This window comes from Lycorma delicatula, chromosome 1, assembly GCF_047948215.1.
Source record: "Lycorma delicatula isolate Av1 chromosome 1, ASM4794821v1, whole genome shotgun sequence".
Lineage (NCBI taxonomy): Eukaryota > Metazoa > Arthropoda > Insecta > Hemiptera > Fulgoridae > Lycorma > Lycorma delicatula.
In genome coordinates, this window is record NC_134455.1 from 132,316,263 (window position 1) to 132,333,862 (window position 17,600).

General features: G+C 30.3%; 1 protein-coding gene across 2 annotated transcripts; it reads right to left on the bottom strand.

The window, feature by feature from the left end:
• Positions 1 to 317: 317 nt before the first annotated feature.
• LOC142322263 (uncharacterized) lies at positions 318 to 12,708 on the bottom strand. Of its 2 annotated transcripts, none has more exons than XM_075361159.1 (2): positions 12,443 to 12,708; positions 318 to 2,634 (listed from the first exon to the last, which is right to left on the bottom strand). In XM_075361159.1, the coding sequence occupies exon 2, from the start codon at positions 2,623 to 2,625 to the stop codon at positions 1,387 to 1,389; it is 1,239 nt and encodes a 412-aa protein (XP_075217274.1). In that variant the 5' UTR covers positions 2,626 to 2,634; positions 12,443 to 12,708; the 3' UTR covers positions 318 to 1,386. The 2 variants fall into 2 exon arrangements, with proteins under 2 accessions (XP_075217274.1, XP_075217284.1); XM_075361169.1 differs by lacking the exon at positions 12,443 to 12,708 and adding an exon at positions 11,519 to 11,640.
• Between the last annotated feature and the right edge of the window lie 4,892 nt (positions 12,709 to 17,600).

Genomic DNA, 17,600 nt, shown 5'->3' on the forward strand with positions numbered 1-17,600 from the left:
GTGTGTGTATATACACACACACTGTTTTTCTTTTATGATTTATTTAATTGAATTACGAATAGAATATCAGAATTCATTAAGGAATACATTAAAAAATAATTCTTAAAATTGAAAAACAATGTTACTTCATGTTAAAGTAAACACTTACCTTTAAAATTATAAAATAGAATAATCTTTTTTAACGCAATGACTCCTGAAAAATTTAACAATTAAACAAGGAAATAAGATTGGATTTATTGAACAAAGAGTGCTCAATAAATTGTGTTAGGAATAATAATTAAGAGTTTAATAAATGTCAATAACATACAGAATACAAATTAATATTCAATATACTTTTAATAGAATAATTCTTTGTAATTTACAATACAATAGAATTGGCAAAAAAAAAAAAAATACCTTCAATTTTAAGCTATTAGATTACAAAAATACAATTTAATCCAATATTTATGACATCTATAAAAATTAATTACAAAAACCAATTTTTTTATTTATTATTCATTTTGATTTTACCTATTTTTGGTTACACCTTTAACAAAATTAGAAAATTTAAATAAGAAAAAAATTATTCGTTATACGATTTAATAACAAAAAAATAAACAGTACGTTTATATAGAATTAACAAATAATAATAAAACAAATTAATAACAAATGTACTACGTGTAATCAGCAATACAAGTAGATTATTTAATATAATCTCTGTTTTTTATATTTAATATAGTCGAAGTCGACACAATTGAACTATTTAACCACGATATGTCAAACACAATAATACGAAAAGAAGTAGCCCTGAGAAATACTACCTAAAAATAAATTACTTCAGTTTGGACGGGTAGTTATGCAGGTAACTGCAGCAAACCAGTTGGTTACAATAAAAACTTTTTCCAGCTCGCATAGTGATTAATCTTGCATCGAATTGGCACGACTGGCTACATGCTCATCTGACGAAGTGCGTTTCCTTAGCAGCTTGACTGTTAATGTTAATTAATAATACTTATTTATTAGTTCAAAACTTTTCTATATATAAATATCTATATATATATATATATATATATATATATATATATATATTTTTTTTTTTTTTTAAAACTATATAGTAATGCAATCTTACATCAGCAACAAAAAATACAAAAAAAAAATATGCTGATACATGTTAAATTAATTTACAACAGAAAGCCTATGTACATACTTAAAATTCTGTGCACTTGCTTCATTAGAAAACATGCCCTACTTTTAATTGAGCTAATTATTTTTTTTAAATGTCAATTTCTTCTTCAGAGATTTAGTTTTGATTTGTTCAACAACACAAGTCGTCTCTTTTGTACAAGATCATTTTTAAAATTTGTTTTACAACACACCTGTTCCATAAAACAATTTAAAAATAATTTATTATTTTTTCAGAAACCATCCTCTCTTTTCAAATTCTGCAAGACGTGTTTCAAGGATTTTTAAAAATTTTTCCCCTCTGAAAACAACATCCATAGATGTATCGTTTCCAACATTTTTAAATTCTTCAACGGACATCTCCTTGAATTCCATCATCTCAATTGCATTATCGTCCGCAACGAAAAAAGGTAATAACGCGACCGACATATAAATACCGTAAATTCCACTCTCATCGATAGCTTTTTTCAGTTCTGTCATACCAAGTCGTTTATTGCTGCCGAATATTTCAAGGTACTTATTTAATTTATCTAAATATAAATTCAACAGATCATCGTATTTTTCAATTCTAACATCTTCTCTTACACTTCCGTTAAAAAAGTACACCAGATCGAGAGCAGGAGATGCATATCGACCCATTTGTAAATCGACCGGTATAACATCGACCGCTTTATTATCCACATACTTAAACATAAGGTTATTCGTCCAAACATCACCGTGATTTAATACGTTAAATTCGCCTTCTTTAGGTTTACACACTTCAATAAGTTCATCGTAAATGCATTCTGCGACTTTTCGTAACGGTTCGACATATTTCTTTAATTGAGGTTTCTTTTCGCATTCGTTTGCACCTTTAAGAATAAATCCTTTGACCAAACCGCTGAAAAATTCTTTCATATCTTCACGGAAAAATGTTTCTGTACCGCACTTTCTAATTAAATCAGGATCGATCTCGAAAAATTTTACTGAAGCAGCATGATAAATGGCAATGCTCGATAAAGTTAATGCGGATTCCTCAAAACTTAATTGTTTATTTTTATCACCCATCACGTAACCTCTCATTTTTAAATCCTCTAAAATTACTACCTCTTCTTCAGTAGAAAAAAATGATTTAGCTACGATATCATCCGGCCATTTATTTCCAAATACTGATTTATACTTCGGTATCAATTCATTGTATATCTGTGTTTCTTTTTTATAAACTCCTTTTTCAGCAACAAATTCATGTACCCCCGTATTCATTGGTATTTTAAGAATTAAAGACGCTTTATGTAAATCTTTTCCATCTTTTAATTTATAATCAACTTGTACTCTATGTATTAAACAACTACCATTATTACCTTTTGGAACCGGATTATCGATTATCATATTATGAATTGATACAACATCTTTTGATTTTTCATCACTTTGCAATGCAGCTTTGACATAATCTTCTGTCAACCAGGTTGGTACTTCTTCAGTCATATTTCTTATCTGAAAAAAAATAAAACAAAGGTGAATTAAATGCAATAAAAAAATTAGTATTTAAATAAACATATATAAACACAGGGTCTTCAAAAAAGAATGGTGCGGGTTTTGTAATTCAGACCAAGGCAGTAGAAAACTTTTGAGTAGTTATGTTGATAGCAGTGATAGCCTTCAACCCAAAACTTTGTCTAACAGCAGTTCAAACCACCACACTTGTATTGTTGCTGAGGTGTGTTTAGTTCATTACTATGTTCGTTGTTCAAGAAAAGGTAAATAGTGTTTTGTGGCAGGCTGAATTAAAGTCCATAATATTAGTTCAATGTGCATTTCAGCATAAATATGGAAAAGGACTACCATATGAAAATAATATATGACGTTGATTCAAACAATTCAAAGAAACTGGATCTATTCTCAGGAAAAAATCAACCGGCAGACCACGAGTATCAGACGAAATAGTAGAACGAATTAGACAATCTGCAATCAGAAGTTCTAAAAATTCATCTCTCGTCGAAGCCTCAAATTATATTTTCCGAAAACAATTCACAAAGTTTTACACAAAAGATTAAAATTACACGGATATAAAATCCAGCTACTGCAGGAATTAAAACCTGATGATGAAGAAAAACGTTTCAATTTTCCTGTTGAAATTTTCCACAAAATTAATGAAAACAAATCATTTTAGATAATACGTTTACGGACGAAGCTACAGTCCATATTAATGGGTATGTTAACAAATACAATTACGACGAATAAGCAAATCTGAAAACCCAAATGCAATATTTAAAAAAAAAAAAAAACAACGCGACACGCCTAAAATTAATTTTGGTGTGGTGTATTGAAAAATTGTATAATCAGTCCTTTTTTCTTCGCTGAAAAGCACATTGATGGAAATGTTTATCTCGATGTGTTAAACAATTACTGCTTTCTTCAACTGGATAAACTCGAAAACACAATTAATTCATTTCCAACAAGATAGCCCACCCCCGCACTTTAATGCATTCGTTAGCCAAGCTTTGAACAGAAAATTTGGTCATCGACGGATAGTCCAGCAAGGACTTATACTCTGGCATCCAAGCAGTTCAGCCTTGCGATTTTTTCTTGTAGGGATAAAAAAAAAACATTGTTTATTCTCAAAAAATACGCGACCTATATCACTTAAAGAAAAGGTTTAATGAAGCGATTGTAACAAAGAAAATCTGTTAATTCGAATATGGGTGGAAACTGAGTATCGATTGGATATTTACCGAGCGACTAATGGGTGCATATTGAAATTTATTAATTTGGTAAAAAAAAAACTGTTTGAGATGACAAATCACTCAAAACCTCATCGTTCTCTTATGAAGAATATATATATATATATATACACACACTTAGTTTCCGATATCTTACGTATTAAAATTTTCATAGAATAAACAGAATAAAGAAGTAATCAAAAACAATCTGGGACAAATCAGCCAATATTTGTAGCCTCTTGGTAGAAAAAGATGATAATCTTATATCAAACATAAATTTAGAAATAAAAAAAAAATTTGGATAGAATATTAGCCTTTACAGTATTGATACAAATAAAGTAAATTAATAAAGCCCATAAAACGTAAAGGTATATAAAAAACACTCGCGTTCCAGCTAGACTTAATTCACATAATTAAATAGTTAATCAACACAGTTTCTCTGAAATACTTCCGTTATTAAGACGCGAGTTTCACACCTTAACGATCCTAGTGAATGGCTATGTATTTTTCCTTTTTTACTTTGCGTCTAGATAGCACTACTGCAGAGCTATAGCTCTGAGAAAGTATTGTAATCTATCCAATTTGGGCATATACGTTTTTCTCTGGATCTTGACGTTTTCACACCTAATAAATCCAAAAGACCAGATGGAAATTTTCCGGATGTTAATGTTCATGTGTTCCGTGTTGGCTGAAAAAAAAAATGCTGTTGTAGTCGACTGCTATGTTGTGATGTCACAGATGAGCGGCAGAATTAAATAAATTAATAATATTTAAAGTGTATAACAGCAGTAACTCAGTCTGTCAGGATCTGGAACTAGATCTCCTGGTCTACTCGGTAACTGGTGCGTTAAGCCTTGCGGCTACACCAGTCTACCAACCGAACAAGCAAAATTTATTTTATGTAAGTTGTGAAATTACATAAGTTTAGTTACTGCCAACCGTCTCCGCTAGTACCGCCACTATGCGCGAATTAAGTACGGTATGCGCGCGCGCTTTAGTAAGAATCATTTAATTTAATAAACGAAAAGATATAATATTAAAAAAAAAAAAATCATAAATATTTTTAATTAAATTAAGTGTATATATCTGTGAACGCCGAATGTGTGAACACGGCATCAGCCGCGTTCCAAAAAAAGCTGACTGTGTTGTCAGCTTTTTTTAATTTACGGAGGGTGCTATCATTTTGAAAATATTTTAAAATAAAAATAAGTTTAAAATTAAAAACCTAAAACAAAAATTAGTCTTTATTTAAATTCTTCTTTAATTTGTACTTTTTTAAACACAAAGAAGAACTACAAAAAAAACTAACAAAACCATAATTTGGCATGGATTTCAAAAATTTAAAGAATTAAGACAATTTTTCACTTTTAAATGCTTTTTTTAGTTATTTATTTACTTTTTAATAAAAGTATTTTTATTTGCAAGTTCAGCTAATGAAAACATTACCTTAAAAGGAAATTATAATTAAATTTCTCCCACTGCTCTTTGCAGGACCACCCTTTGTTGGTTAATCAGTAAACAGCTGCTGTTTGTCTTTCTGTTTTTCTTTCTTTTTCCTGTTTAGCCTCCGGTAATTACCGTTCAGATAATGCTTCAGAGGATGACATATATGCGTGTAAATGAAGTGTAATCTTGTACAGTTTCAAGAGTTCGACCGTTCCTGAAATGTGTGGTTAAATGAAACCTAACCACCAAAGAACACCGGTATCCACGATCTAGTATTCACATCCATGTAAAAATAACTGACTTTACTAGGACTTGAACGCTGGAACTCTCGACTTCCAAATCAGCTGATTTGGGAAGACGAGTTCACCACTAGACCAACCCGGTGGGTTGCTGTGCGTCTACCTAGTGCGAAGTTAGATATGCAGTGTTTTTGAAAAGTAATTTATTTAAGTGATTTACAAAATTGTTGTTGTCAATGAGTTTTTGCTTCGTATTGTGAGATATTTACTACGATTATTTTATTTAATTTTCAGATGAGCAAACAAAAAAAAAAAGAACTAAAATCACAACTCTTTAATCCATGAACATTATTTAATGTCTTAACGTTAATGTTAACGTAAGCTTCAGAAAGCTTGCAATTCTATTATACACTTAAATAAAAGATTCCGATATTATCAAATCACAAAGATTAGGAAATTTCATAAAAAAGTAAGACCTAGTAGTCTTACTTTATGGTGTCTTGAAGGCGAAGTTACCTATACTTATCGTTAAAAATAAACTGATAAATTTCAAAGAAAAATATCTGGCTTCGATGTTAAAATTAATGAATCAACTGCAAAATGAAGATCAATTGGAAAAAATCGGAAAGCAATATCCACTGAAAAAGCAGCTCCTAACAGAAAATATAGGTTGGCAAGAAAGCAATCTCGGTTTTCACAAATAGTTTTATGCTTATTTGAAGAATTTCTATCAACATAACAATTTTCGTTTTCTTTTGGTATTCGATAGATGTCACATCTACCATAATTCAGAAGGAAATGTACAATTATTTTGTTTGCTGTTAGTTTATGGTCAATTTTATTATGGAATGTAAAAACGAAATTTTTCTAAATATTTTACTTCATCACTGACGATGAAAAATATCTACAGTATCATCGATCGAAAACCATCACAGTCAAAGTGTGATGAACTGGCACAAGCCAAATTGAAAGCTGAACTGCATAAAAAAAAGATCATTTGTTAATTCGGTAGGATTATAAAACTGCTATGTCTATTGAGCTCTCTTTTTTCTGTTTAGCCTCCGGAACTACCGTGTTACTTCAGAGGATAGCTATGAATGTAAATGAGGTGTAGTCTTGTACAGTCTCAGTTCGACCTGTGGTTAATTGATACTTATCCAACAAAGAACACCGGTATCCACGATCTAGTATTCGTATAAAAGTATTTAAAGCCTATACTAGGACTTGAACGCTGGAGCCCTCGACTTCGAAATCAGCTGATTTGCGTTGACGAATTCCCTAATAGACCAGTTAGTTGTTAGTACTTAGATGTCGCCACTGAAATAAATAAATAAAATTATAAATATAAACCAAACCTAACCTGCGAGCGTATGTTAAGTTTGGTTAGCCTATATTTATAATTTTATTTATTTATATTCTTATTTCAATATAGCGTTTCAGTGACGTCATCTAAAAGCTAATTACAGTTTGAACCCATTGGAACGGAAAAATACGTAACGGGCAGATAACAAATAAAAATTACAAAGTTGGAGTTAATTCACTTTGTGTTTCTCACAGTTCCTTCAATCAGTTAGGTACACTGTTGCATATAAAAATGTCATGTCTTTCACTTTAAACATAATTATGAATTATATTTGAACATTATTAACAAAGAAAGGACGTGACCTTTGATTAGCCACTCTTGAACTATGTATGTGTATATATCACAACTATAGGAAGCCGAGACAAAATAAATTAATTTATCTCTTCCTGTTAAACAATACATGATTACTAACACAAAAATTACTTTAATACAATCATGTATTAAACAATACATGATTACTTCAACTCAGAAAGGGCTGAAAAACCATTAGTAAAGTAATGTACAAAAATGATTTAAAGAGCTTGCTAATAACCATCAGCTAAAATTTTCTACAAAAACAATTGGAAGATTTTTTTTAAACCTAGTTACCTGAACGATTTTAATTTTATATATATATGTATTAGATAATAAATCTAAATTAAGAGATGAATGTAAAAAAAATTGCTACAATCTTCAAATTATATATGATGTAATTACTAAAAGAAAAAAAATAAAGATTATAATGGCAGGTAATAACCAGGGAACTTGCTGTACTGAATAAATAAACAAAAATAGATTTTCAATTGTGATGAGCACAAAAAGCTGAAGATCATGGGGAAAAAATAGAAAACTTAAACAATTTTGATCAAAAACCTTCAAATTTTAATAGTAAAATTAGTTATAAACATAAAAAATTATTTAGAAAAACCTATTAAATCTTGAGTAATACATAATTATTTCCTTCAATAATAGTTGGTTAATATCAAAAATTTCAGTTAACTTCTAATGAATAAATTTTTGTAGCTTATTAAAAAAATGTCATACCGCATATTTCACCAGGATACAAACTAATGAAAAGGCAAAACATGAAAGGCAGAAATCCTACCATTCCACCATGGTATGGTGGAATCTGTAAGCTGGTAGTATTACTTTGTAAGAAAAAACAAAAAAGTTTAATAAAATATGGCACTGTTGTCTACTGACAATTTTAACAATAAATAAATTCACTAATTTAAAAAAATATTCAAGTAAAGCAAGTAAACCCACCAGGTTGGTCTAGTGGTGAATGCGTCTTCCCAAATCAGCTGATTTGGAAGTCGAGAGTTCCAGCGTTCGTCCTAGTAAAAACAGTTACTTTTATAGGGATTTGAATACTAGATCATGGATACCAGTGTTCTTTGGTGGTTGGGTTTCAATTAACTACACATCTCAAGAACGGTCGAACTGAGACTGTACACTTCATTTACACTCATACATATCATCCTCATTCATCATCTGAAGTAATATCTGAACGGTAATTCCTGGAGACTAAACAGTACGAGAAAGGAAAAAGATAAATAAATAAAAAATTCATATACTACTACACCAATATACACCTCAATCACCTGCATTTTGATGTAAATTATAACCAAAAGTATTAGACACAAATTTTCAGATTCTGTATGAGTTAAATATTACCTTTTATGAAGTAAGATAAAATACTAAAGGTTAAAGCTGTGTTGAATTAATGGGTTTCCTTAGATAACCAGACTGGAAACAGTTTCACTGCATTTATCATTATCACATATTATTGATGAACAACCAAGTCAACACCATCTTATTTAACAAAAAAAAAGTTGACAAAGGAAACTATTCAATAATAGTGTACATTAAGTCAACCAACATGCTGAATTATAAATTTTGATCTACAACAGATATTCTACACAAAAAAAAGTGGAAAAACTTAGAGAAAAAAGCTAAATGAAAATTGGTACCCGGTCCTTTGGTTGACCAAGATTAAAGAAAAAAGTATTCATTAATGAAAATTATTCGAGCACACAATATTTATGTTCAACCTGCAACAGGATTAAGAAATAATTAACTTTTTAATCATTTTCTAATTAGCATTATTTAAAATCTAACCGAGTAGTGCTGTTTCTGTAAAAGATCTACTAATGGTACTTTAAATAAATTAGTAGTAAACATTTTTTAAACGGTTCGTTAATTCATTACAAAATGTCAATGAAAGTATAATAAGGCCCTTTTTGTAAGTAAAAAGTATTGTATGTAGTTACACAAAAATAATGCCATTGTCTGGTTTGATAAAATGTGGATGTTGTTAGTTTTTAATTAAAGCCGACTATTCATTTTAGCAAAGATTGCTGCACACAGACATTTTACGTGCTCCACAAAACACAAAACTTGCATAATAATTTGATATAACCGATGTTACACAATAATATATCTGAACAACAAGCAATTAATTTACTAAAAGGTCACTAGAAAATAAAAATACATTATCAAAACATACAACTGAAATCATAACCTTACCTCAAACCACAAAATTTTACCTTTCGTGTTTTCAATCTCAAAAATCTACAAATTAGGTCATCAGTTTTTAATCCTCTAACTGAAATAATTTTACAAGATTTAAAAGTCTGGAATTAAATAGCTACGTTAAGAACATATAACATGTTTTTCATCTCGATTACAAATTATACTCAAATATTTATTTCACAACATAATAAATCAGGTTTCTTCCTTGACTTAACTGAATTCAAAACATTTCTTTTAATAAAAATAAATAAAATCCACTCCTATGGACTGACCTATCGGCAATATATTTTAAAATCAACACCATACATACATATAGCTTTTTTTTTATGTACTCTATCACACGATACATTAGCCAAATAAATACAATAAAATACCCACGTCATCATATTTAAAAATGAATATCATTTATTTTTAAAAAATACAATATCTATGAAATAAGACAATAGAACTTTCTCTCTTTTTCTGTTTAGCCTCCAGGACCACCATAAGGTTTTACTTCAGAAGATGAATGAGGATGATATGTATGAATGTGAATGAAGTATAGTCTTGTACAGTCTCAGGCTGACCATTCCTGACACATGTGGTTAATTGAAACCCAACCACCAAACAACATGGTATCCACAATCTAGTACTCAAATCCATATAAATGTAACTAACTGCCTTTACTAGGATTTGAACTTTAGAACTATAAACTTCAAAATTAGCTGATTTGCAATAACGAGTTCACTACTAGATGAGCCTGGTGGGGTAAGACAATATAACTGTTTTCATACAATTCAACTAAAAAGGTCCTTATTATACTTTGATTGCCACTTTTGGTAAACTGTTGAATCATCTAATAAAATATTCCAATCAATTTATTAAAAATACAATTAAATATTTCCGTTTTACATAAATGATATTACTGTCGAGGAATTTGTAAATAATATTATTATATTTTTTAAATCTGAATTTTCTACCCATTCAAATTCATGCATATAAATAATTTTCATTATATCATGACGAATTTGTCAGTTTGTTTATATACCTTTCATTGAGAAGCTCTCTTTTCTGTATCGTGGAAGAAAATTAATTATAACTTTTAACAAATTATATAGTGATATCAGTGCCTTAGACAATCTATAAATATCATTCAATGACTTAAAGAACAAAGTATAATTGATGTAGAGTTGGGGTTTATTAGAAAAAAAAAGAGGTGAACCATAGATCTGTTACACAATTTGGGATAAAAAAAAAACAAGAAAATAAATTCAACATTTTTTTTGCATTGCTTGTGATAAGTGTCATTTATAAATCTTCAATAGACTACATTATTTTATTTATAAAATATCATAATTTATTAACCAAACTTAAGAAAAGTGAAAGAGACAAACTATTGTCATCCAAAATGTGTGTTCCAAAATTACTGTCAATGGTGATGAAGTTAAAGTTAGTTTTGGACTTCTTTTAAGTTAAATTATAAGAATCTTCAAACTCAATATAGAAATTTATAATGGTACTAAATCTTAATATTTACATCACAATATTTTTATTTATAAACACCTTAAAGGCAGAAAAAATGTATGCAGATGGAACAAGTACGCAGAATCAACTAATCATCACGAGTACTTAAGATTCTCTACAGCAAAATTTAAACCACCACAAAAAATTAATTACCCTAGAAAATTAAGAAAGAAGAAAACAATTTTCTATTAATGTAAAATATTAATTAGTACCAAAAAGTTAACAGAATTAATACCTAAGAGTTAAACCAAAACGTGCAATGTTTAGAAACAGCCTTCAACTCATTAATTATTATTCAAATGAAATTTGTATGAAAATAAGAAAAGTGAAGTACATTATAAAAGAAGCATCCTAGATAGTTGAATGAGTTCCTAGATAGTTAAATGAAGCGTTCATTAGTTTTGTTAACATAAACAGCACTGAAACATAATTATTTAAATTAGTAATCAAACTATACGTTATTACAATTTCATTTATACGGTCCTAACAGATTTGTACACGGTATTCATCTGCTTTTATCATTAACACTAAAATAATCTAACCATTTTTATTTAAATTCACCAATAATACGAAATTCAGTTATATAAACTTACATATATATTAAAATGAAATTAAACAATTTTACTTAAATTTTATTAACGTATAAATTGTTTAACCGTTGCATAAACTCCCAGAGAATCTAAACGTTAGCAAGCAACGTGTTCCACTGCCATTTTGGTTCTACGTTTTATCGTCGGAAGGTTTCATCTTTCGAGATAATCGACACTTTTCGATTAAAATTCGTTATTGTAACAAAGCAACAGTTTACTCTACTTGGCTATCACAGCAATTAATATTTCAAAAGTGCTCTACAATAAATCTCAATTATACGTTAAATGATTTTAAACTAATAAATACTGAATTAATATAAGTTACCCCCAATCACGATTGAACTGTAAATTATATACGCTAGTCCCAGTAAAGCGGCTCTTCAGTACTATTTCCCGGCCATTATTTCAATGCTTCTAACAGCATAATATACTGCCCTGATTATTTAAAAATAAAATTAACAGGTATAATACAATCATGACAAAAACCAAGGAACGTAAATTTACTCCAACTCTTTTGTCGTGTAATAATTTAATTCTTTTATGATTAAACTTCACCACATAAGTTAGAAACTTGTGTATGGGAATATGAAATGTTAATTTTTATAATGTAAAAAAAAAAAAATGCTTTGGATGACCTGGATTCGAACCCAGAACATTCCGAAAGAAAAAATGAAACACTATTATTCCGCCACGTAGTTTTAATATTCAATGAAAACAAACAATTCGACAGTTAACAAAAAAAATTTATTCCAAATAATAAAAATTTACTAATCTCAGAACATAAATTTATTTAATTATTTTTCATTATGTTCGTGCGATACTTCAGGAAAATAATTTAATGTATTTTTGACAACGTGGCACGACTTCATTATTCATGCCAACTATTAACTTAATATTATTAAAATTAAATACTTCGTTTTTACTTACAGTTTTAGTTGACAGATTCAGCAAAATGATACACTGCGATGCAAATCTTTTACTATTTGTTACGTTTAATTCGCACAATATTTTTCAATCGAGAACTGAGTACTTTTTAAGTTAACCACTCGATCAGAACTATAAGAGTGATTATCAATTTAAAATATTGTTAATTTATAAATAAATTTAATATAATACTTCACAAGCAACCAAACTGATCTATCCAACACTCGATACAACCTCCCTCAGCCGAATCTCTCTACTAACTAACCCCGTTGAATATTGACTACGTTATTATATCGAACCGGTTGGCCTTGATTTCAGTTTAAGCCAATGAAAATATGAGGGCCTACGATACGAACGTCATATTGCGTAACCAACCACTTAACGGAAATTCCAATTCCCAGATATTTATTTACTCATTACATTTTTATAGTAAACGTATTTAGGCTTCAATTTTCAGTGAATTCAACTGATTCAATTATACAATGGATTAGAAACTTTCTATCTCTGTTGATATTTATAGATATCAACAGAGAATATTGTTCTTTTAAACGTTTAAAAGAACATCCCATCCACCTATCGCTTTGCCTTCCGCCTACTCAAACTTCTCTCATACTCAAACTCTCTCTCACACTTTTTCTCAATCACTCTCTCGCTCTTCCCTCTCTCTATCACCTCTCTCTCACACTCTCTCTCTCTCTCTCTCTCTCTCTCTCTCTCTCTCTCTCTGTGTGTGTGTGTGTGTGTCCCCTTAACCTCTTAAAAAAAAGAAAAATAATTAAAGTAATGGTGCAAGTGTTCCAAAAAAAAATACTTTTTTGGAAAGGCAATATTAGGGGTGAGAGAGCCGATCAAACTATAAAAATATAAATTATTTTTTTTTTGTTTATTTAAGCTTTTAGTAATAACATTGCAATAAAATTTCATCCACCCCCAAATAATAAATTTTAGGTAATAAATTTTACTTTTTTCATGTATAAATTTTTCCACTATATAAGAAAAAATATGCAGTACCAGGAAAAGTACAACTTTGTGGTCAGTTTTTTCTTATTGGATTTTACAATTTTATTACCTTTCATTTATCACTGATATGTTTATTTCATTTAAAAATGTCTGATGTGGACACCACATGACTTCCTTGTACGCCTATTAAATTACATATATTTTTTATTACATTTTTTTTGTTATTAAATTATTATTTATTGCATTTTTTATAATCAGCGGTTAATATTTATTAATAAATCAATATATATAAATTTTAAAAAAAGTTAAAAAAAGGAGATGAAGTTTGATTCGAACCGATATGCCTTCCTCAAGAATTAGTAAGATCCAAATATTTCATTAATTAAACGTTTATGTGTCTATAACTCTGGAACAAATGAAAATAAGTACCACTTATGATATATCATTGAAAAGCTCTCAATGTGGGCTTATTACTGCATTTAAGAAAAGTCCAAAATCCAATTTTTTTTGGATCTTGGTCTTTTATGGGCACTTTTGGTCCTGTCGATTGCAATCAAAAGGGGAGATGTACAACTAGACGTTACAACAGTCCTAAATCCAAAATTTCAACATCCTACGGCTAGTCGTTTTTGAGTTATGCGAGATACATACGTATGCACGTACAGACGTCACGCCGAAAGTAGTCAAAATGGATTCAGGGATGATGAAAATGGATATTTCCGTTGAAATCTGAAAACCGAAATTTTTCGCGATCACAATACTTTCTTTACTTCGTCCAAGGAAGTAATAATATTAAAATACAGAGTTACCGAAAAATGTTGCAGCAATTTCAAAAAATCGTATCACAGACACTAAAAGATATAATAAAACGTTGTATGTTTTATAAAAATTCACTGACTCAAAAGCAGAAGTCGATTATCGAGTGGATGTTTGCAGAGCGAACAACGGAGCTCATATTCAAACATTGTAAGGTATATAAACAAATATTGAGTTGGTGATTTAAAAAAAAAAATACTCAGTTGATTATGTTTAGTAGTTTCTGAGAAACGTTTTTTTTTAAATTGTAACATTTTTCGATGACATGTATTATTTGTGAAAAAATTGCTTCATTTTCTATGTATTAAAATATGCCCTTGCTACATACTGGAGGCAAAGGACGCATCTTACAATTTTTGAGATAATTTAAAAATCCCCTGACCAATATTTCTACTGTTTTTTCTAGAAACAAAGGCCTGTGTAATTTTAGGGGTTATATGTTTAATGAACTCAACTCTAAACTGGACATAAATAAGCTATAATTTTCATTACCCATATTTACGTTCACAAAAATTCTGATGTAAACACCAATGACTTATACGCCTATTAAATTACATACAAACATTTTTAAAAATACATAAACTTTTATTTCATCAATAACTTCTGATATTTTTTCATACTTTTTTTAATTGTTTTTATTGAATTATTATTTATTTTAATATTTTTTTTTTACAATCAGATATTTACAATTATTAATAAATTAATATATATATCATAAGTGTTACTTATTTTCATTGGTTCCAGAGTTATAGCCAAATAAAATTTTAATTAATGAAATATTTGGATCGTACAACGGGAAGACACACCGGTTCGGATCTGCTTCATTTCCTTTTTTTTTAAGTTTTTTTTAATTTAAATATATCGATTTATTAATAACTAGCACCTTCTCTATGAATCATGAAACCTTGCCGTTGGTGAGGGGGCTTGAGTGCTCAGGGATACAGAGTAGCTGGACCGAAGGTGCAACCATATTGGAGAGGTATCTATTGAGAGCCAGACTAAGGAATGATTCCTGAAAGAGGGCAGCAGCTCTTTCAGTAGTTGTTAGTGGCGTGAGTCAGAATGACTTAAACGGCCATATCAACATCACTCAGTCCTCTGAGTACTGCGCAGCAGAAAGCAATGAAAAACTACAGCTTCTTTTTTTCCAAGAAAATGTGGCTCTCTGCATTTTCATATAGCAATGATGGAGGCGCCTTCCTTGGTAAAATATTCCGGAGGTAAACTAGTCCCCCGTTCGGATCTCCGGGTTGGGACTACTAAGGAAGGGGTCACCAGAAAATTAAAAAATAACATTCTACGAGTCGGAGTGTGGAATGTTAGAAGTTTAAAAAAGGTTGGTAGGCTAGAAAATTTAAAAAGAGAAATGGATAGGATAAATGTGGATGTAGTAGGAATTAGTGAGGTTCAGTGGGAAGAGGAAGGCGATTTTTGGTCAGGTGATTTTAGAATAATTAACTCATCTTCAAATAATGGGCAGGCAGGAGTAGGTTTCATAATGAACAAGAAGATAGGGAAGAGAGTAGAGTATTTCGAAACGCATAGCGATAGAATCATTGTAATAAGGATAAAATCAAAACCTAAACCGACAACGATTGTTAACGTCTATATGCCTACAAGCGCCCATGATGATGATGAGGTAGAGTGTGTATACGAAGAGATTGATGAAGCAATTAAACACGTAAAAGGAGATGAAAATTTAATAATAGTTGGAGATTGGAATGCAAGCATTGGAAAAGGCATGGAAGGAAATATAGTGGGTGAATACGGGCTGGGCAAAAGGAATGAAAGAGGGGACCGACTTATAGAGTTTTACACGAAGTATAATTTAGTAATTGCCAACACCCAATTTAAAAATCATAATAGAAGAATATACACTTGGAAAAAGCCAGGTGATACTGCAAGGTATCAGATAGATTATATCATGGTTAAGCAAAGATTTAGAAATCAACTCGTTGACTGCAAAACTTACCCTGGAGCAGACATTGATAGCGACCATAATTTGGTGATAATGAAATGTAGATTGGGGTTTAAAAACCTGAAGAAAAGGTGTCAGATGAATCGGTGGAATTTAGAGAAGCTTGAGGTAGAGGAGGTAAAGAAGATTTTTGAGGAGGACATCGCAAGAGGTCTGAGTAAAAAAGATAAGGTAGAATATGTAGAAGAAGAATGGGAGAATGTTAAAAAGGAAATTCTTAAATCAGCAGAAGCAAACTTAGGCGGAATAAAGAAACTGATAGAAAAACTTGGGTTTCAGACGATATATTGCAGCTGATGGATGAACGTAGAAAATATAAGAATGCTAGTGATGAAGAAAATAAAAGGAACTATCGGCAATTAAGAAATGCTATAAACAGGAAGTGCAAACTAGCGAAAGAAGAGTGGATTAAAGAAAAGTGTTCAGAAGTGGAAAGAGAAATGAACATTGGTAAAATAGACGGAGCATACAGGAAAGTTAAGGAAAATTTTGGGGTACATAAATTAAAATCTAATAATGTGTTAAACAAAGATGGTACACCAATATATAATACGAAAGGTAAAGTCGATAGATGGGTGGAATATATTGAAGAGTTATACGGAGGAAATGAATTAGAAAATGGTGTTATAGAGGAAGAAGAGGAAGTTGAGGAGGATGAAATGGGAGAAACAATACTGAGATCTGAATTTAAGAGAGCATTAAAAGATTTAAATGGCAGAAAGGCTCCTGGAATAGACGGACGGAATACCTGTAGAATTACTGTGCAGTGCAGGTGAGGAAGCGATTGATAGATTATACAAACTGGTGTGTAGTATTTATGAAAAAGGGGAATTTCCATCAGACTTCAAAAAAGGTGTTATAGTCATGATACCAAAGAAAGCAGGTGCAGATAAATGTGAAGAATACAGAACAATTAGTTTAACTAGTCATGCATCAAAAATCTTAACTAGAATTCTATACAGAAGAATTGAGAGGAGAGAGGAAGAAGTGTTAGGAGAAGACCAATTTGGTTTCAGGAAAAGTATAGGGACAAGGGAAGCCTTCAGTAAGAAATATAATTTGTTTACATCAAAAATTAATTTAAATGTCAGGAAAAGATTTTTGAAAGTATATGTCTGGAGTGTCGCTTTATATGAAACTTGGACAATCGGAGTATCTGAGAAGAAAAGATTAGAAGCTTTTGAAATGTGGTGCTATAGGAGAATGTTAAAAATCAGATGGGTGGATAAAGTGACAAATGAAGAGGTATTGCGGCAAATAGATGAAGAAAGAAGCATTTGGAAAAATATAATTAAAAGAAGAGACAGACTTATAGGCCACATACTAAGGCATCCTGGAATAGTCGCTTTAATATTGGAAGGACAGGTAGAAGGAAAAAATTGTGTAGGCAGGCCACGTTTGGAATAT

Bases quoted from the DNA above. Each gene is read 5' to 3' on its own strand.
- LOC142322263 (XM_075361159.1), bottom strand. From the start codon at position 2,625: ATGACTGAAGAAGTACCAACCTGGTTGACAGAAGATTATGTCAAAGCT.